General features: G+C 31.3%; 1 protein-coding gene across 5 annotated transcripts in view; it reads right to left on the bottom strand.

Moving 5' to 3' along the window:
• LOC145283789 (negative elongation factor A-like) overlaps positions 1-22,499 on the bottom strand; it is a 259,059-nt gene that overhangs the window by 182,627 nt on the left and 53,933 nt on the right. For all 5 annotated transcript variants that reach the window (XM_080132863.1, XM_080132865.1, XM_080132862.1 and 2 more), the window contains exon 2: positions 1,997-2,168. In XM_080132863.1, the coding sequence (XP_079988989.1) occupies positions 1,997-2,156 (160 nt within the window). In that variant the 5' untranslated portion in view covers positions 2,157-2,168. The remainder of the gene's footprint in view (positions 1-1,996; positions 2,169-22,499) is intronic.

Raw genomic sequence — 22,499 nt, 5'->3', positions numbered from 1 at the left:
ATCAAATTGTGACAATGTTGACCGATGTTAAGAACAAATTAAGTAAAAGATTCAAAATGACCAACCTTGGCAAAATATCCTGGCTTTTTGGGATAGAATTTACTCAAAGCAAAGGACATATTATGATGAATCAATCGAGATACATTGACAAAATACTATTAAAATTTGGAATGGGAGAGTGCAAGAAACGCTCTACACCAGTCAAAAATGATGTGAAGAAAAATATACATACAGAATCCGAAATAAATGATAAATTATACAGAGAAATTATAGATAGTCTTGTATATTTAATGACTACGACCAGACCCGAGATATGCTATACAAAACTGTCACAAAAATTATCAAGACTGACAATGAAGGATTTAAACAGAGCTAAACAAGTTCTTCGTTATTTAAAAGGAACTAAAAAACAGAAAAGAATAGAAAATCAAAAAATCCCCTAGAATTAGAAGAATTTTCGGATTCAGATTGGGGAAACGAGGAAGATCGAAAAAGTATATCTGGATATTGTTTCAGACTATCAGAAAATGGGCCTATTATTTCATGGAAATCTAAAAAGCAACAGATTGTATCTCTCTCTACGTGTGTAGCAGAATTTATTGCGATCACACACACACAACCCAGGAAGCACTCTACCTTAAAAATATCCTCAAGACTATTTTAGAGCCAGAATTAACTAAAAGCCCCGTAGTAATTAATTATGATAATCAAGCTAGTATAGTCTTACCACACAACACGATAATCAACCAAAGATCTAAGTATATAGATATAAAATACCATGTCATAAAAAACGAGGTGAAAAAGGAATCCATTATTTTGAATTACATATCATCAGAGCAAAATATCGCTGATGTATTCACGAAACCCGCAACAAGAATAAAATTAAAGTGTTTTACTTCAAAACTTGTTGGAAAATTCGACTGAATAATTGTTTTTTTATCACGGGCTTGTATGTATATAAATTTCTATATATTAAAAAAGAAAAAAAAAAGTTCTGGGCAAGACGTTAAACTGCATCCATTTTGTTTGTATCAACACTTTAACCTACTAATGCGTAACTAATACTTTTACTGAAATAATAAAAGAAAATTTAAAAAAAAAAAAAAGACCTAAAAGTCACTTTTTTAAAACCTTTTCTTTGTAAATTCCCTTTTTGACAAATAATTTTTTTTTATTTTTGCATCATGTTTTGGCAAACATTTTCTGTGGGCATTTTCTTTTCGACAAATACTTTTTGCATGCTTATTTTAGCGTGCGCATAAATTACAATTGACTTATTTTTTGTGCACATTAGTTTTCTTATTTATCAAAAACGTCCTATTTTTTTTTCTTTGCATTGTTTTAATTAACAAAAAAATCTTTTTTTTTTTTTAAACGGGTACATAATTCATGTATATTTATGTGTATATATGTATGCGTTTTTTGAACAAAACTGCATAATCAAATTTAAGAAATGGTTTCTTTTTCACATATCCATCCCTTTTTAAGGTAAAAATATGTTGCATTTTTTATTTTTTTTCTCTATACACATATCTGTTTGACATTTGAACACAAATGAAGTATGATCCCACATAGTCAGGAGATTCTATTTATAAACGATGCTGCTAGGAACTGACGAATCAAATTAATTCACGTTCTGCTACCAACCAATCAGAAACCAGAATTGCTCCATAAATATTAAACCTTTCTGTAGCAATTTTGCATGTTTTTTTCCATCTCAACATAGGAAGAATCTTTTGCTCTGTGTGGATTCCAACTGGAGAACTGTCTGCTGCAAACCAGTCAACTCACAGGACTTGTGTAGAACAACAAACCATCAGAAACTGTACTGATACTAAACATGGCTTACACTTCTAGATACATAAATTTTATCTACAAAAAAAAATGTTCACAGAAAGAATAGTAATCTTTCCAATTACATCTTAAAAGATTTTACTTTGTCATCATTGAATTCAAAAAGACAAAAAATGTAAAAAAGATATGGAGGAATACTTACCCACTTTTTTTAGATCAGTTAGTATCTCAGCAAATGCAACATTATTCTCATCCAAATCTAATTTAAGAGCTCCATTCTTTGGAAAAGTTTGCAAGATTTCAGCAACAGTCGATACCCAATGATCACTGTCATCCAATGCCAATGCTAATATTTCTTCCATTTCTTTTTGCCACTAAAGAAAAAAAATTTATTTTTAGAATAAGGCAACAACATTTCCAGTTTAAACTGTGCAAGTAAATATTGTATACATAGCGTAAAAATGTATTTTGACAGCATTACCTGCTTGTTAGTCATTATCTTATGACATTAATGAATTCATTCAACTTGCAATTTCTTGCTTATTTTGAGGTCAATTTTTTAAATATTATATATATATATATATATATATACTAGCCTGGTTTCCCGGGTGTTTGGAGCAAAAAAAAAATTTTGGTAGTAGGCAGGCAGGCTCGAACCCGTACTGCAAATGAAGGAAAAGAATATAAAAAAAAATTACGTCTTTGCTGTTGCACCCATCGCCAAACCGGAATTGATGTAGGTTTAAATTAAGGCTAGACAATCTAAAAGAAGCGATGACTTTCAAAAATATTGGCGAAAAAAGCAACCTCTCTCTGTAGAAAAGTGCCTAGTTGAGGGTGAAGGAATTAATGTTTTTGGACAATTTTTCGATATTCGTTGTCCGAAGGGGAGAGCTTCAAAATGATACCAATCTCCTGAAAATCTGTTGCCTCTGTCAAGAGTTTTTGCAAGACATTCAAACATACATACATACATTCAAACAGACAGGTGAGATTTATATTATAGATGACCTTAGGAGAAGATTAATCTGGACGGTATAGAGATATAGGCAGAATAAGAGACTTCTATGGTACTAGTCTGGGTGTCCGGCGTTGCCTGGGTGTTTGGAGGTGTGTGTTGAGAGAAAAAAAAAGTGGTAGTAAGCAGGCAAAAGGAGGGAAAGAAAGTGGGGAAAAAAAAAAAGTGATGTGTTTACTGTTGTGCCCATCGCTAAACCGGAAGTGACGTAGGTTTAAATTAAGGCTAGACAATCGAAAATAGGCGATGAGTTTCGAAAATATTGGCAAAAAAAAGCAACCCCTCCCTGTAGAAAAGTGAATTAAGGAATTAATGTTTTTGGCCAATTTTCGATATTTTTCGTCCAAAGGGTCGAACTTCAAAATGATACTGATCTGTTGAAAGTTTTAGGTAGACATACATACTAAAAAAAAAAAAAAAAAAAAAAAATACAGACAGGTGAGATTTATTATAAAAGATGGCTGAAAAGAAACTAAAATAATCTTTCTGAATATGTAATTTGCATGTGTTTTTATCCATCCTGTTCTTTTTTTTATGGCAAGTGAAAACAGTATTTTCTTCGAACAATCAAAATTTAGAAATGTGAATATTTTTCAATATTACACATTACCTTGTTTTTCAGCCAATTTTTGTCTTGCAATTTTGCACTCAATTAGAATACAAATTAAACTGTAACCAGAAACTTGTATTTTCTGGTCTGACTAGTTGAAGAGTAAATATGACAGAGTATACTTAAACAGAAGTTCCTTAAAAAGTATGAGGTATGTAAAAAAAGCTCCCTACTTTTTAATAGAAGATAATCTCAGAATTATTTTGATATATATGTGTAATTTTAATAATGCTTTTATGTATGGAAAAGTTTATGAAGCTTTCAATTTTGGAAAAATGGAGAAAAAAAAAAATAATTATAATGCCTCCCCACCTTTCTTTTGAACCTTCCACACACAAAAAGTAAAAATGTCATGCCCCCCCCCCACCAACTAGCTGGAGTAATAGATAGGCCTATAATATTGAGCTTTTTTTACTCTGACACTGATATTAAAACCCTACTTTTTCTATTTAAAAATTATTAAAACAAACTTTTTGATCATGGATATGCGAGCGACTACATGAAGGTTAACTAATTTGCATGTTATTGAGGGAGTTTTTTTTTTTTTTTAAAGAGGGCATTTGACACCCATATTTACGGATAGTGGTTCATAATTGACTTTTAAAAATATTATGCCTTAGATTTTGAACATCAAATTACTTTTAAATATGCAAACTTAGGTAAATGAGTACATGAAACTTTACAAGATAAGACGAACAGACAAAAATAAAGTTTATTTAAAACAAGTGACGTTACTCAAACAGAACATGTGACGTTTGGAAAAGTATTAAGTATTTTTTCCCCACCTATTTAAATTAAAAAAAAAAAACTTTTGCTCACAAATTGTTCACAAATTTGGAGAAAGTTGATTCTTATTTTCAATTACATTTCATATATTTTTTTCTACTGAGTGACATTATTTTGTTTTTAAACTTCACTAGAAACTGAGCACCTCCTAGAAATATTTAAATATTAATTTTGTTTTGATCAAAGCAAAACACTAATTCACCATTAAAAACTAATGCAAGTTTTACATTTAAAAAGCTTATTTTCTTGTGTTTTTAAATGCCATCACTACTCCGTAACTTGTGTTTTAAAAATTTGACCAGAAATATGTGAGAAATTGTCAATTAAACAAAGTTGGTAATGCCGAACTGGTTGGGATTGTTTCAATGATACATTCTGATAACCGAATAGCTCTAATTAAACTAATTATATTCTGATAACGAGATAGCTCTAACTGAACATCTAAGAAAAATTTAACATTCATATTTTCAATTTTTTAATTTGTTCTAGAAAAAAAAAATTAAAAAAGATCAAAAAAAAAAAAAAAGTCTATTGTTTACAACTGTGCTATTGCTGTTCATGCTACTAATACTATAAGACAGTCTTCCACCCAAACTCAAATAGAAATGAGTTTTTTATGAGTATACTCATTTTAAATTGCTAGTTACCACAACCAAAAAAAGCTACCTTGCAGCAAAATTTAAGTGCTAGATTTCCTTCACTCACTGGCATGATATTTGACCTCATTTAATTTACATACCTGTCAATTAACTTTAATTGTTAAATTAAAACACTTTTCTGTTACTCTGGCCGAGTGGGTAACATGTCAGGATTTTTCACACTTTCTTTTCCACCTTTGCCTGAAGGTTCCGGGTTCGATCCTACCTACCTACCAAAACTTTTTTTTTTTTAACCACACAGGCGACATCAGGCATCCCCAAGTTGCGTTTTTTGTTTGCTTGTTTGTTTTTTCAATTTTTTAAAGTTTAACATCGTTTTTGTTTTCTTTTTTTTTTTTTTATAATATTTAAACAGGGTTTTGTTTTGATCCCCCAACACACACCTCCAAACACCCGGGCACCCCACTAGTAATAAGATAAAATAGAGTAAAATAAATAAGTGAACGTATAAGTTAAATATAGCTCAACAGCAAGGTTATAGGGCAGATTAGACACTTTGATGTTTATATATTATTGTACTATAATTAAGATGGATCTAATAATATTAAGGGGTGTGTGTATATATATATATATATATATATATATATATATATATATGCACACACACACATCATTGTTGGGAAATTAATTTAAGTATTGTTAGTTATTAAATAGTTTATTTTTACAAATTTTTTTTGTTTTTTTAGATCAGACGGAAAAAAAAAAAATGGATGGCCACCCAGTACCAAAGATGATGCATTTTCGAGGATTAAAAGTTTTTGTATTTTCAAATATATATAGTGGGAAAATATTTCAAGGGGAAAATATATGAGCTACTTAAGAATATGAAAATTAAGTTTTAGAATTGTATTAATTAAGTGGTGTTAAACCAGTGTTGATATGATATTCAAGGTAATTACTAGAAGTGAAACTTGCATGTTGGGATTTAGTTTATAAGATGCAAATGTGTGAATGATGAGTTACTAAACAGCATGGAAATAGAAAGATACTATATCTAAGTTAATTGGAATACCCTCAACATATTTAAAAAGAAATATCTCAATATGACCTATAGTTTAGTATACTGAATACATAGTAATAAATAGTGAGTGTTATTTTTATCTAATGGTTCAAGTTCAAGATTATCTGTTATTTTAAGTTGGTTGTTTTTAAATTTTTTCTTGTGTTTACGAGGGGCGTGCAATAAGTAATGCCCCTGACCTACTTCCCATAGCAGTAGAGCAATGAAACTTGGCACAGTTATTAGTCTTTCTCTACATAGAAACCACCCAGAGTTATGCATTTCTCCCATCGTTTGATGCAGCTCTGGAGACCGTTTTTGTAGAACACCCCCAGGCTGGTCCTCCAACAACGACATGACTTCAGAAATCAAGGCTGCATCATCTGAGAATTTAGCTCCATGCATGTATGATCTAACTTTTTTCAGTATACTTCATTTAATTGAATATGGGATCTTCCTGACCTCTAGGCTATTAATTAAGATGTACAATTATTTTTTTTTTTATGTCTTTTCATTTTTGAAAGTACACATATGGTTTGAAATTCCTACTTTTATTAAGTTGGAGGTTGCAACTATATAAGTGAATGTTTTTAATGTATTTCCATTGTTTAATAGCTTATTCATCTCAGGGCCAGTATTGATTATGTCGGGATCTTGAATCAAATAAAATTCTGAAATTGTGCAAGCTGAATGCTGGTTAATGTTTTACCGGTTAATATTAGGAATAATATTATCAGAGTTACTAGTTTAGTTGTTGGTATTAGATTCTGCACTACGTATATCTGTGCCCGGAATGTTTTGATTAGACTCATTAGTTGTTTTGTAAATTTGGTTGGCAATTGTGTCACTGTGCAAGCGTTAACCAGGTCTGTGTATGCAATCATTCCTAAGGACTAAATTATGGGGAAGATTCTGAGCTTTTTTAATTTTCATATTATTTGTTAAAATAATTGTCTGGGCTAGATTCTGCATTGTAGAGTATATTTTTATAGAGTCATTGTTTAATATTGTGCTATACTTATGTGGGTACTTAAACGATTTTTCTACTATTCTAAAACATTCCTTAGGTATGTTAGTCTTTAGATTTGAACTAAAAGGTGGATTGACCCATATAGCTTTTTTTCGTCTTATTCTTCCATTTTTATTATATTGTTTTTGGTTAGGATTTGTATAAGGGGTGGTTTCTTTTATGAGTTTATATGCTGTCTTGTTTTGTTATTAGTTTTTATGGTCATATTATGGGTAATTACTGAATTTAAATCTTTCACTAGAAGGCTTTTTTATTATATTCTATATGTCCTGTATATCCCGTGTTCTTTAAAGCATTGTTGTTGTATACCTAGTCAAAAGCCTTTTTATCAGCTGAAAGATTCGATATCCTTTTGGAGATAGAAGGTACCATTGAATTCATTACTGACTTTGAATGATATGATTGTTTGTGCACATAAAACTGATTCAGAAGATACATTTTTTTTTTTTTGCAAATATTAATGCCTTATTTAATAGTATCGGGGAGACAAAGTGATAGTAATTATTGATATCAAAAGTAATGAAGCTTAATTTTTGCCTATCTTTAAGTTTTAAAAAACATTTTAGAACAGAACAGAATTGCCAAAGTGGGAACTTTACTTTTTCCTTAATGGAGGGTATGATCCTATCTAGGATTTTCTTACTTACTAATCCAATATCTGAACTAGATGGACAAATTAGTCTAATAGAAGGACTATCATGGAAGTTAGCTTTATGATTCTTCCAGGTGAATCTAGCAGCGCCAGGGGTTACAAGTTCTGTAAATTCATGGATATTCATAAGTTTAAGTTTTTCACTTCAATGTTGATTTCATCTATTTTATTTGCAGGGGGAGATTTATAGGATTTATTTAATTTCTTATATGTAAATTTATCGTGAATATTGTATTCTAATTTATAATAGGTTTTTGTCTTATCAGCTGGAATAAAGACGTGTGAATTTTTCTTAACATTAGTAGCAAAGTTATTTATTTTCCTAGTTATAGTGATTGGTGGGTATTTATGTTTTTAAACTTAATTTTTTTGACCAGGTTAATCATCATGTTTTCAAAATTCTCAAAGTACAGATTAAATGTAGAGTGTAAATTTGTTTTAAGACCGTAAAATTTAGTAGCAGTTCTTTGTATTTTCATCTGTTCCCTGTTTATTAGGGTGGTGAATTTGTTTTTTTTAGTTTTGTTTTTCATATTGGTATTTAAATCATAGTGGTAAGCTTTCCATCTAACATTTATAAGAAACTTGTTAATAGATTGTACAAGTTTGTGTATGCATGTCTGTGTGTAGGGAATAAGTATGTTTTTAGCGGATGATGGTAGGTATTCTTTGTCAAACATATTTAGGAGGGATATCAAAGCTCAACCCAAGTTAGAGGGAACTTAATATTCTTCAAAATAATGAAATTAAATATATGTACTGGTATGCAAATCCAGTGATTTTTAGTCTTACAAAATATTATTAGATGTAATATATAAGACAATCCCAGCTAAATAAAATTGCTCAATATACAAGATAGAGCAAATTAATCAAAATTTAGGGATTTAAATTTTATGATTTGAAAAGGTTAATCTTCAACTTAGCCAAAATATTTTTTGAATCGATGATAATTGGATAGTCGCCGCAGATCTTCCTGGCTGGCAAAGTAATTAGCTTTACAAGCATATGCTGTATTTTCATGGACATCGGCAATATTACATACCTGCTTCAACAACTCATATCTTTTTTATTTGTTGATCAATTTTTAAAAGAATTACATTGATGGAAAGAGAATAAAATAAGCATTCCAATGATGTTAATTTATTTTTCTTTTATGCGTTCAATATTTTTATGCTCCAAATGAAAAAAAAAAAAAAAAAAAAAAACGGTAAAAAATGACGGCAGCAAAAAGGGAAACTATTTTTTCAATGTTTACATTTCATACATTAAGTTTGGACACAAATGTGCAGGGTTAATTTGGTTGGATATAGCTGCAATTTTACAGGTTATATGAACAAAGAAGTCCATCTCTACTGATGTTTGATTTTTACGACCACAGGAAGCAAAGTTACGACCGAGTAAAGTTGAAGAATATTTCAAAATTAATCAGATAAATCGGCATATATCATCAATTTTCATATAGATAATAGTTTCAGAATTATTTTCATGTATAATATGTAAATATTTGATAATTATTAATTGTGTGGAAATTTCTTTAAAACGTTCTTTTATAGAAATTAACAGAAAAACAGCTCGCTAATGCTAACAATGTGCTGAGCTGACGAAAGTATTCTCTTAAAAATAGAAAACTGTTTCTCTGCTTTTGTCTTCCTAGTCATTTTTTATTCAGAGTTTTTCAATTTTAAAAAAGTTATTTTCAAGTTTTGCAAATTTGATTTCCAAACAATACTATATTGAAACAGGGTTATTTATGCCATTTTTTGCGTTCACTGTTTTTTTTTTTTTTATTTTTCAGATTTTTTTAAAAAAGTTTTAACATTGTTCGTTTTGCATGACATTCGCAGATTTTTGGAGGGTTTTTTCCATCATGTTCGCGTTTTATTTTTGTTTTTCCGATTTTAAGAAATTTTAACTTTGTTTGCATCACGTTCGGTTTTTTTTTCTGATTTTTTAAGTTTTACCATTGTTTTGTTTTTTTGTATAATATTTATACAGGGTTATTACTTCGTTTATTCTTTTATTTTGATTTACCCCCCCTTCCCCCAACACACATCACTAAACACCCGGGCAATGCCAGGTACCCCCGCTAGTAAATATAAATAATAATAATTAGGCGGTTCGATAAAGAATTTCATTGTGATGCATTTTGTAAATTTTTCCCTTGTTTCCACCTTAACATTTTTCTTTAAAATGACTATCTTTTAAGATTTTCGGGTATGTTGAAAACGAATATCGCATTTAAATTTATTGCAAATAAGTAGTTTTCCGGATATTAAGCAATGTCATTTCTTACGTTATTGCTGGTGGTCATCTTGGTATGTGCGTTTGTGCATAGTTTTTTGGGATTGCGCTTGAGCGTATCAAGATGGCCACCAGTGATAACATAAGAAATGACATTGCTTAATATCCGGAAAACAACTAATTTACAGAAAATTTAAATGCGATATTCATTTTCAGCATACCCTATAACCTATAGGAGTAATCATTTTAAATGTTAAGGTGGAAACAAGGTAAAAAAATTACCGTTTTATTTCTTTGTTTACATAATTGAATTTTCAGTAAAAACAGAAAATAAATGACAAAAATTACCATCAACCGGTGAATATATAGTTGTTGCATATCAGGATTCCTGGTATCCTGGTACTGTGAAAGTTACATCAAGGATTCATGTAGAGTATGATTTATGGTCGCATCTCAGAAAATAGGGATATATTTTGGGCCAGATAGAGAGGATTTACAAAACTGAAAATTGGACTGGTCCCAAAATGTATAAATTCTGGTCGACTATGGGAATTTCCATCTTTTACAGAAATCCAAAATCTATATGAAAAATTTTCTTGTCGAGGCACATTAGGTATGTAATATTGCCGATGTCCATGAAAATACAGCATATGCTTGTAATGCTACATAATCAGAAAGAGCACACAATTTTACATAAGAGTGCCAAGTTTCATGAGAATAGCTTTATTTAATTTATTTGATTTAGGCAAATCTTTTTAATAGTAAATTCTATCTTTGATTTTCTTAACATGGACTGTTGGTGCTTTATTCGTAATATATGAAAAATATAACATTTTAAAAACAGGGAATTCTTATTTCACTTATGAAATAAGAATTCCCTGTTTTTACAAATAAATTTTTTATCAATCATTTAAACTTTTCAGCTTTATAAAATTTTAGATTTTTGCTCAACATAAATTCGTGATTAGTTTTTGTAACATAATATGGGGGGGGGGCACTTACTAAAAATAAGTCCCCTTATATATTTAATGAAAATTGCTTTTTAAATATAAATTCATTTAAAAGCAAATAAGTTTTTAAATTTTCACAAAAGTCTGACCATTAGTTCATTTTTCTAGATTTATTAAATGTGTATGTTTACGTTTTCAAAATGATCACCACATAGGAATGTAGTTTTAAGGTGTTACTTCCATTATTTGTTGTAAATAAAAATGGACATAAAAAAGGAATTTGTAAATAAAAATCAACATAAAAATCAATATTACTATGTTAAAAAAAACGTTTTTCTCATTAATAATATATAACTAGCTGGACCTGTGGAAATTTCACAGGGGACTCATATGTAATATATTGATGTTGGCATTCTGTTATTCAGTGTATATGGAGATGCTCTGATATTATTGTAGCTTTTTTGTTAAAACTGCAAAAGTATTTATCCAAGCTAGCAGGGACACCTGGCATAGCCCGGTCATAAAATATGCTTAAATATGATATTTTAATTCTAATATATTATAGAGTTAATGTTCTATCGATTTTTATATATTATAAACTGTGATTTCAAAAATAAAAAATATGTCAAAGTCATAATTTGGGTTCATCAGCTTGAATCAAAACCGAATCCTAAACTTATGAATATATATAACTTTAGTTCCTTCAGCTATCGAAACCAAAACTTATGAAGAATTCTTGATAAAATTATTAAAAAAAAAATAGATTACTAAGGTGCCATCAGCTAAAATCGAAACCAAGACTTATTAAGAATTCTTGATAAAATTATTTTTTAATAGATTATGGGAGTGCCATTAGCTGAATCTGAAACCAAAACTTATGAGGAATTCTTGGTAACATTCATAAAAAAAAAAAAAAAAAAAAAAAAAAAAAAAAAATAGATGACTTAAGTGTTATCAGCTTTAATCAAAACCAAAATTATGAAGAATTCTTGACAAAATTATTATAATAATTATCATAATGGAAGTACATAACAATTAAACGACCCGGATGTAAGCGTGACACAGAATAACACACACACACTATCGTATTAATATACAGATTAGTTGAATTACAAAAGAAAAAAAAAAGAGATTCAAATGTTTTAAATTCTAGTATTCTGTAATGTGAAGTTTAAACATATAAGTTTAAATAAGTTTACAAATTTAAAAAAATATTTTAATATAATAAAAAAATGACTCTTAGCAATTTTTAAAAAAAAGCAAATTCCACCATAACCTAAAATTGTGATTATAGAATTTTTATTTGTAGTGGGTGTAACTTGATTTTAGCGTTCCAAAGAATGTACAAGGGGGCCTGTAATTAATAAAATTGACACAATAAACAATAGCAAAAGAAATGTTACTTCGTTTTAGTGTTTTGACCATTCGTCCAATTTACACACAATTTAATTTACATACAAAATTATGTAAATACACAGAATCATAATTTTGTATATTGGTTGTATGGTTGTGGATTTTAAACAAAAGTTTGGTTACTTCCATTATTAATTTAAGTTTGAAGAAAAGAAATGTTGCTTGTGCTGTTCCATACTTATTGAAACTGTACAGTTAACACAAATTGCTGATGTCACTGATTCTGTACTGATTTGTGTTTGAAGATATCTAGTGAATGCATATAAAAAATTTCATAAAATCTGACCATTATTTTTACTAGATTAAACGTGTATGTCTAAGCCTTCAAAATGACAACTATAAAGGAACGTTGTTTTAAGGCATCAATAATGTTTACATTATTTTCGTACACTGAAAAAATAAAATAAAAATTAGTATAAGTTTATTTTAGGCTCCTTCCTTTAAATGATGCAAAAGTTATAATATTAATTTATATTTAAGTTACATCATAGAGAAAAATGGCAGCAGTAAAATACACCTGAGAAAAGCTATGCACAATCCTGCGTCAGAGGCCATAAATGTAATCCCTCTGTGTAATGGTTCCAAAGCACACAGGCAAAAAGGTTCGCACCAACCCTAAGTTCCAGTAGTTACACTTTTAATTTCATTTAGTGATGGACTTATTCAAAATGAAACTAGACACTCACTGGTCACTGGAAATTACCGCTCTAACGCATAAAACGCACACGACCCTACTGACAATGATGCTGATATGCCACTTTTCTGAAGCAAATAATTATTTGCATAAAATAATTTCAGATACAGTTCATACAAAGCAAAGTTAAACAATTTGGGTTTTCTCTAGGATTGAAGAACAAAATGTTTTTGGATGCAGGATTTCTAATTCAATTCAATTTTCATAGCAAGATTTATGTTTGTTTACTCGGCCGGCCATGGGGAAAATCTCTCTTTCCACTTTGCTCTTTCAAGGACAGGGAGGGGGGGGGTTCCAGTTTTAGGTTATCAGCTTAAGCAGACATATGCTGTCAAACAGCTACCAAGCCAAGTCTCTCCTATCCTTTTATTTATTTATTTTTTCTTTTTACTGAATTTCCACCCCAAACAAGGCACATTGTCACTTTGTTGTAGGGGGCTACTATCAGGTACATAAGTATCAGCGGTACTGTGTAGAGAGTTGGGCAGCAAGATGTCAGTTCACGTTACACTTGAACTTCTGCATGTCAGTACAGTTGGGGAAGCAGGGACCCGGAAGAGAATTCCAAAGTCTAGCGATTCTGAGGAAGAAACTACTGGAGTAGAAGGCTCTCTTACATCTAGGGATCTCTATTGTGAAGGGGTGGGATTTTACTTTGTCGGGGGTATTTACGTCGAGGGGGCACAAATGCTTGCAATTCGTCAGTGCATTCAGCGTTAAAGTACTTGTAGAACAGGCAGAGGAAAGCAACATTTCGTCGATGGGACAGAGGCTGAAGATGACAGTTCAGGACCCATCAGATTGGCGACTCTTTTGAACCTTGTCTAGGAGCGAGAGACTAGTGGCAGATACACCAGCCTAAATATGACAATGCTCCATACATGGGTGAATTGTGGCCTTATAGAGGTATAGGATACTTTCGGGCATTAATAGCTTTCTAGCATGGTAGAGAGAACCTACCTTCTTCGCAGTGGTCCTGGCAATGTTCTCAATGTAATTGTCCGCCTGAGAGCGTTAGGCAGAGGAGTTTAAAAGATGTACTTTCAGATAAAGAGTCATTGGCCATTGCTATTGGTGGTAGAGAAGGTTTCTCATAATTATTGAAGGAGACATTGCAACAAGCAGCATTGAATGTGACCATCCATTTTTGTCCCCATTCCACTATGAATCAGAGGTCATCCTCTAGTGTTTCTGCCATTTCTTTAGATATGTGTTCATTTGTTTTCCTGTCGTGTCTGTTATAGAGTGTAGTGTCATCAGCATATATACCCATCTCACAAGCATTTTGTCAGGAAGGTCATTTATCAGAGGCGGTATCACTCTCTATATAGGGATGGCCCGTACACGCCTACATACACCTACAAAACAAAACTATCCAAATCTCAACTAAAATCAACTAATAAGTTTCAAAAAGCACATATTCTTACAGAGAAGCGTCTTACGAATCCAGCGAGTGTCAGAACGTCGGTTAAAATGTCAAAAGAGAGCAAAAAAAAAAAAGGGTACAAAAATGGCCAATTGTTCTTCTTTCTTCTTCTGCTTTCTTCTTTCTTTTGAGACGATGTATCTCGGTGTACGAACGGTCTCTGACAACAGTTCAAGCATCGACTGCTCTTTACACGGAGAAGTGCAGTGACCCATCGCTTTTTAGCTAACTCCATAATTAAATAAGATTACATGTAATAACAAGTTTTAAACACTATATACACAATGTAGACAGACCACTTCGAACACGGAACTTCTCTCAAAAGGGACAGCTCCAAATAATACACCGGATGCTCACAGACATTCCAGTTTGCCAGTGGCCTATATTTCTTGGACGCTGAATATTTGAGGTGAACGTTAAGGTTTTTTCTTTAAACAGTAACCCACCAGCGTTAATGAAACCACGAAATCTATATCTCAGTTGATCAAAATTGTTATAAGAGTAACCTATCAGCAAGTACGACGTCAAAAAACAATGTTATAAAAACAAATAATTCTTCAGATTTTGGACTGTAAAATATGTACAAAATGTCAATGCTGTGAACAGGATTCGAACCTAGGTTAGCACGGCCACAACGTGGGGTCCTAACCTCTAGACGATCACAGCTAACACTGACGTCTGTCGCTCTTGGCAGAAAGACACAGGACTACTGTCAAACTATTGAAAAATAAGGAGGAAACTTGAAATTCTCACGCATGAGCAAAAATACACTATAGCAACCATTGTTAAATGCAGCTGAATCTCTTCGCTCGCTAAGAAAAGTAGATCAGACCAGTTCTTCTAAGAACTCACCAAACGCCAAAGGAAATAAGTTAAATTAACCGCAAAAGAAACTGCAAGAAAGTCATCTTCTAAGAACTCACTGGAAGCTGACCAAAAAGAATCAAAATCCAAGCCCTAGCCACAAAAATAACTAGATATTGTGGCTACTATACACAATCTACTAATAAAAACAAGTTTTCTAAAATAAACTACAATAAATTAACCAAGTAACCTCACACTGTCACTTATTAGGACTTCATATAAAGATAACAACTACACTATTGGTGTATATACCGTTCCACACTTTAACTATTGGTGACGGGGCAGTATCTCAATTCTACGAGAGTTGTCTTGCTATAAGATAAGTGATATTATAGTAAGATACACATAAGTGTTATATGTTTACATTTAATAAAAAATGCCAAAGTCAGCACGTAGTAAAAAAGCTCAGAGAAATATAGACTATGAAAAAAACAAAGTCAAGGTATTATCTGAGCAAAAAGAATACTATCAGAAAAATGCCGAAATAATAAAAATTAAGTATCATGCAAATCCTGAGGCAAAGAAGGCTGCCTCACGTGCTGACTCAAAAGCACGGTATAACAGGGATCCCGAGGGGAAAAAAAACTGCCTCACGTGCTCTTTATAACAAAGAACCAGAAAAAAAGAAGGCTGCCTCACGTGCTGACTCAAAAGCACGGTATAACAGGGATTCCGAGGGAAAAAAAGCTGCCTCATGCACAAACTATTATAAATATAAATATCAAAAACTGCCAAATCTTTGCCAAAACGCCAAAGAATGAACCAAGAAAAATTTAATAGTGAAGGTATGAACATTTTAGAACTTTATAATACTCTAACTGCTTTATCAGAGAGGTGGTAGCACTCTATGTAATATAGAACAGATGGAGGACCAAGAGGCAACTCCTAAGGCCCAAAACCCAAAGACCTAAAACCCAGCAGGAAGCGACCTGCTACTAATGGAGGCGGCAATGAGCCGCCTCCTAAAAAAGACAATACTATCATGAATGTAAGTTTAAAAATAAGACTGTAAGTAAAAATACTAATTAACAAGAATAAAAAAGCATTGGAAATGCAAAAGGATATAGGGATGGTATGCCAAAAAGTATACAAACAAGATAGCTATGAATGGCTAGGCACATGGAAATAGAATTGCATCCAAAGTATAGCCCTATAGCTTTTTACAACCGTAATGATGGCACGGAATGAAGATTGGAGAAAAGCTATAGGGCTATACTTTGGATGCAATTCTATTTCCATGTGCCTAGCCATTCATAGCTATCTTGTTTGTATACTTTTTGGCATACCATCCCTATATCCTTTTGCATTTCCAATGCTTTTTTATTCTTGTGAATATTAGGAATAACAGAGGTCCAAGGATAAACTCCTGAGGCACTTCCGCATTTATATCATATTGTTTAGATGTACGACTGTCGAGGACAACCTGGATTTTTCTCTTATCTAAGAAGGATTTAATTATGTCATGTATTCTTTCAGTGATACCATATGATCTGATTTTCTTGAGAAAACCCTCATGCCATACCCTGTCAAAAGCCTTAGATATATCTAGAGCTACCGCTGTTACCTCTCCGCTTTGTCCAGTGACTGGTATATACGTTCCGAGATTACAGTTACGATGTCTGCTGTTGAATGAGCTTGCGTAAATCCATATTGTTGGTCAGTAAGAAGTTTAGCATCCGTAAGGTGATGGACTAGAGCTTGGTTAATTATGGTCTCAAATATTTTGGCAAAAAGTGGGAGGAGGCTAATGGGGCGATAATTTACTGGGTCAGTTTTTTCACCAGAATTCTTGAAAACTGGTACTACAGAAGCAGTTTTCCAGCAAGCAGGAAAGCAAGATTCATTAAGGCATTTGTTGTAAAGTTTGGAGAGAACTGGAGCTACTTCGGCGGCGCACTTTTTTAATAGCACAGCCAGGATGAGATCAGGTCCACATGCTTTTGCAGTGTCAAGATTTCTTATGATAGCATGTACCTGAGAAGGGGTGATTTTCAGATCGTCTAGTGTGGCGTCTGTCTGCAAAGGAAAGTCAGGAAGGGGGTGGTTGGCAGGGTCCAGTGTCAAGTTGGAGGCAAACCGACTGGCAAGCATGTTAGCCTTCTCAGTTGCAGAGCAAACAACCTCATGATTGTTGGATAGTGGGGGAATTGTTGATTGCCCATTATTAACTACACTGTTGTAGATTTTCCAGAAATCGCGGGTTCCTAATTTCTGTGCTTCGATGCGTTTTTTGGTGCTTTCAGTAAATTCTCTCTTAGCTGTCGCTATTTCTTTCTTACAGTTACTTCTGGCTTCTTCTGTTTGAACTAGACTTATGTCGGTTAAATCTGCGGTACACATACTGCCATTGCGCGATTTGTATTAGTTAAATAGTTTGAATTTTGTTCATTATGTTCAACAAAGGGTGAGACAATGATTGTACGAGGACTATTTTGGAGGGGATAATGATTGTTGTTTGTTAGTGTTAGGATGGCTGTTAGGAGAAATATTATCATTATTATTGCTAGTTGTATGATTGTAGATGGAGGGGCTACTCGAGTGGTATATTGGATTAGTAACTATATCAGATGGAGGATAGGAAGAAGGATACCTTGAAGACGAAATATTAGTGTCTGTTATGGAAGGATTGCGTGGGAGCTCGAGCTTTTACATCTGGTTAAGATTACTTTATAAATATTAATTCTTTAATATTTATGATATACTTTAGTTTTACCATCTTGGATCATTTTGGTAAATTTAATTGTAATTTTTATTTTATAAACATATATATATATATATATATATATGTTTTGAAAAAAGGAAAACCGAATGAATTTATAAAATGATCAACGTTTCGTCCCTTTTGCAGGGGACATCCTCAGGATATTAAAAGGAAAACAGAAGAAAACGATCATAGATCCTACGCAAGTGAAAATGAAACAATGTTAAAATCCTACCCATAATGGGAAGGAAACTATAAATGTGTGTGTATGGGAAGGTTGGGGTCATACAATGTGTATATATATACACTTTTAAAAATATGTTATTTAAATACCTATGTACAAGCTTTTTTTTTTTTTTTTTTTTTCCTAATCTTATTCATTTTGTTTAAATTATTGAAGGAAAAACGGTTTGGGACAATAGTATGAATTAACCAGGATCTGTCTTTATATTTTGTTATTTGATTATTATTTTCCCTATAGTAGGGGCTAAATGGTAGAAGCCCTTTCTTTGTGTAATAGTATTAGTGTTTAATATCAGTGCTGACTTTAAAAGTCAGCTTTTGGCTTTATCACAAAGTGAATGCTGATGCTCAAAATGTATGAACATTTTGACCCCTCCCTTTACTTAAAAATCCACTAAAAATCAGGAAATTAACTAATTTTAATGAAATTTTCAGTATTTATCAAATAATGATCGCAGAATATAATGAACTAATTATTTTTATTTAAATCTTTGTGTAAACGTATTATTTTGTTTAAACAAAAAATACCTTTGGTTTTCAGGACTAAACTTAATTTCCCAAAGAAAAAAAATAATTGTGCACGTGAAAAAAAAGTTATGAAAAATGTTTTCATGGCAAGCTAACCAATTCAGCTAAATTTTGAAGTTAAATAAATTCATTGTAAAAATTCTTTTAGAGATAAATATTAGTTTTCTGGCTCTATTTCAAAGATAATTCGTAAAGTAAAATCCTAAGATATTGAATTAAATAATAAAAAAAAACAAACACCTTGTTTGCACAAAAAATAACCGAGTTAGATCCAAAACCAAGTTTTTGCCGTTCACAAAACCACAACAAACCATACTTTTGGAAATACGGAATATACGGAGGTCCAAAATACGAGACAGTCGAAAAGCTGTTTGAGAATGACGTCATCTAATTAAAAGGAAGGAGGGGTGCTGGGTTTCTTCCCCCCCCCAGACGGGCATCCGTACATTTCTATTGTAAATGTTTGTATAAATTTTACCATTTTTTAATTTAATTATTTTTCTATGTTCCTGTTTTTTAAATTAATTTTTAAATTATTGACCAATATTATATAAAAATTATGTTACGCTGAAAGTTTCAAAGTCTTGCGAGCAAGGAAATTATTAAAATCTTGCATATAAAAATTATGCAGAATCTGCAATTTAAAAAAAAAGTAGAAATATTTTTGCTATTATAACTTTGTGTGAAAATATTAAATAAACAATGCTTAATTCAATGGTAATATCCGTAGTTCGAGAAATTCATTTTTCTTCGATTTATATCGAATTCATTAATACGGACTTTAGGACTTTTTTCATAATGTTCCTGTGAAAAAATTTTTTTTTATTGTTACAAATTACGATGCTTTATTTATATAAAAAAATAAATAAATTCTTGCGTTTTTTATTTACTACTGAAAACCATAAATTTAGTAAAGGTATTTTTTGTTTAAACAAAATAATACATTTCCACTAAGATTTAAATAAAAATAATTAGTTCATTATATTCTGCGATCATTATTTGATAAATACTGAAAATTTTATTAAAATTGGTTAATTTCTTGATTTTTGGTGAATTTTTCAGTAAAGGAAGGGGTCAAAATATTTATACATTTTGAGCATCGGCATTCATTTTGCTCGTACCTATATAACACAGTTACATCGTGTTACATATGGGGGTGGGGGGTAATTCTGTGGTGAATTTTGGCCGTCCCTAATATACACGTTTCATGAAAAACTTTCTAGTTTTCATTCATTAAATCGAAAAATTCCCAATTAAACAATTACGGATATTACGTTCTCTTTCACTTTATTTCCCTTTTTTCATAGTTCTTTTCGGAAGTTTTTATGAGAGCGCGTTGAAGTCAGCCATTACGAAATTTGTTGAACACACCAAAGGGAGATAACTGCAGTTAAAGCGCTGACACTCCCTCCCCATCTTTATTACTAGCTTTTCTTCCTAAAAATCGAACTTTTGCTCGGTATCATAAATTGTTTTTTCGCTGTAAAATAAAAACTACTTGATGAAATTAAGTGAAATTTTTTTTCAGAGAACTTCAGACTATAACGAGTACGTACAATATAACTTTTTCAATATTTTCATTTTTTAATGTCTTGACTAAACTGTATAAGCACCTCCAGCACGTATGGATGGCCAAAGTTAGAAAAAAAAAAAAAAATTCAACTAGACCCAAAATTGTCGGAGGAGTTTGGTAAAGTTCTCAAAGGTCAAATCGTTGAACCCTTAATCGCCAAATTTCTGGCCAAAAACCGATCACATCGATTTTCCTAAATCTCAGTAACCTGTAATTTCGAGTCTGTAGACTAAAAATTGACAGTTATTGCGTAGGGAAATGTTACATACACACACACACAGACACTTTCACATATATATATATATATATATATATATATATATAGATCGGCATAGTAACGTACCGGTGATTTGGGAAATTAGTTCCTTTTATGTGATAAAGGGTTCAAGATTATTTTTCCACCTAAACTACAGTCTTGCCCTAGCACCATTTATTTTATATTTGATTTTTGCCCACTTTTTCGAAGGACTGTACCCAAAAACACTAGCACAAGTTACCTTACATTTGTCAGAACGAAAAAAAAGGTTTTTGCTGTAAAAATCCTATTTTAATTTTGTAATATTTTAGTGTTGTCTAATTATTTCCCATTTATTTTTTAATGTTGAAAAGTCAACTTGTTTAAAAGTTGTTTTTAGGTATTTTGCAGTATAGACGGAAAAAAGACGTGGTCAAAAACGGTACTTGTGCAGTTTAGTCAAGACATTAAAAAAATGAAAATAGCGAAAAAAGGTTATATTGTACGTATCTGTTTTGGACTGAAGATCTCCGAAAAAAAAAAAAATTCATTTAATTTGATCGAGTAGTTTTTATTTTACAGCAGAAAAACACGTTTTTTATGAGAGCGCGTTGAAGTCAGCCATTACGAAATTTGTTGAACACACCAAAGGGAGATAACTCCAGTTAAAGCGCTGACACTCCCTCCCCATCTTTATTACTAGCTTTTAATTAAAATAAAAGTTTTTCGTTCTATTCATATTTAAATGTTTTATATGTTCCGTGTTTTTTTAATTGTACACAATGAATATCTTTTTTAATGATAAACAATACATAAATAGAAATAATAAATTATCAGACTTTTTTAAAGTTTAAACAATATTTTTTTAAATTTTTTTATTCAAAATTGAATCACGTGATTATTAAATCATTTGAGTAGTTATAAACGATACAAATTAATATTAAACGCGTAATCTCTTGCAATTTATTATTTCTCTATTTCAAATTTAAATTTATTAATTATTAAACGTTCGGTATTTATGTATTTTTAATTCCCCTAATCACCGGTATGTTAGGTGTGTCAGAAATTTCATGAAAATAGTGAATAATTCCACCCCATCTTTCCAAGCTTATAACTCCTCGAAAAATGTAATTCAAGCCCTAATTTTTTTTCAATTAAAGAAGCAACAACCAAGGTTTCATTAAAAAAAAAAAAAAAAAAAGTGTTTTTTTTTTAAAAAAAGGTTTTAAACTTTGGACTTTACAGGTAAATTTCTAAAAAACAGTTCTTTTTTTTTTTGTTTTAAATTTGAATATATTATTTATTGACGGATAAAATACTGTTAAAAACTCAATCAGTATATGTTACCGTGACATGGGTTGACATATATTCGGCGGGTTTTTTATAGTATTTTGTATAGTTTTTTATTTATAACACCTTTTTCCATACTTACGGTGTTAAAGAGGGTGTGAGACGCCATCTTGAATTTTCGAATACATCGGTAAAGACTGTTTTCGAGCTGAATAAATATGTTACATTGAATAAAAACACAAAAAATATATCCAGTTTGGCAGAAAAGTAAATTATCTTGCCTTTGATAACATTTGTTATATATTTGTTTTTTGACAACTTTTTCGAATCTATGTGTACAGTAATACAAACCCTAAATGTATTATTCTATCACCATTTTGTGGTACTAGTGCTTTGATAGCAGTATCAGAATTTTGGGGGAATTTTTGACACCCCTAACAGAAAACTGCGAATAAAATATAGAAAACTCGTAATTTCTCTTTCTAAAGTGGGTTATTTATTTTCTTTATAGAATATGCTTCCAAAATAAACTATTTAAGTTGTTTAAAAAATAGAAATATTATTTTTCATTTTTTAAAAAACAGTGTTTACAAAGTGCGTGCGTGCGTGCGCTCAGGGAGCCATTTTGTTACGTAGTGAAATCAATTGATTTTTATGAGATGAATATTTTTCAATTTTTAAACTTTAAAAATCTATCAAAATTTTCCTATTCGTTCAATTGTTACGTTTTTTTCAGGGTGAATGTAAAATTTTATGCTCTTTCCGATAAACTGAATATAATATTTTAGACAA

The sequence above is a fragment of the Euprymna scolopes genome, chromosome 8, assembly GCF_053919585.1.
Source record: "Euprymna scolopes isolate OS-2025 chromosome 8, ASM5391958v1, whole genome shotgun sequence".
Lineage (NCBI taxonomy): Eukaryota > Metazoa > Mollusca > Cephalopoda > Sepiida > Sepiolidae > Euprymna > Euprymna scolopes.
Note: the sequence above shows the minus strand (reverse complement) of the source record. Positions and strands in the feature narration are given on the sequence as shown.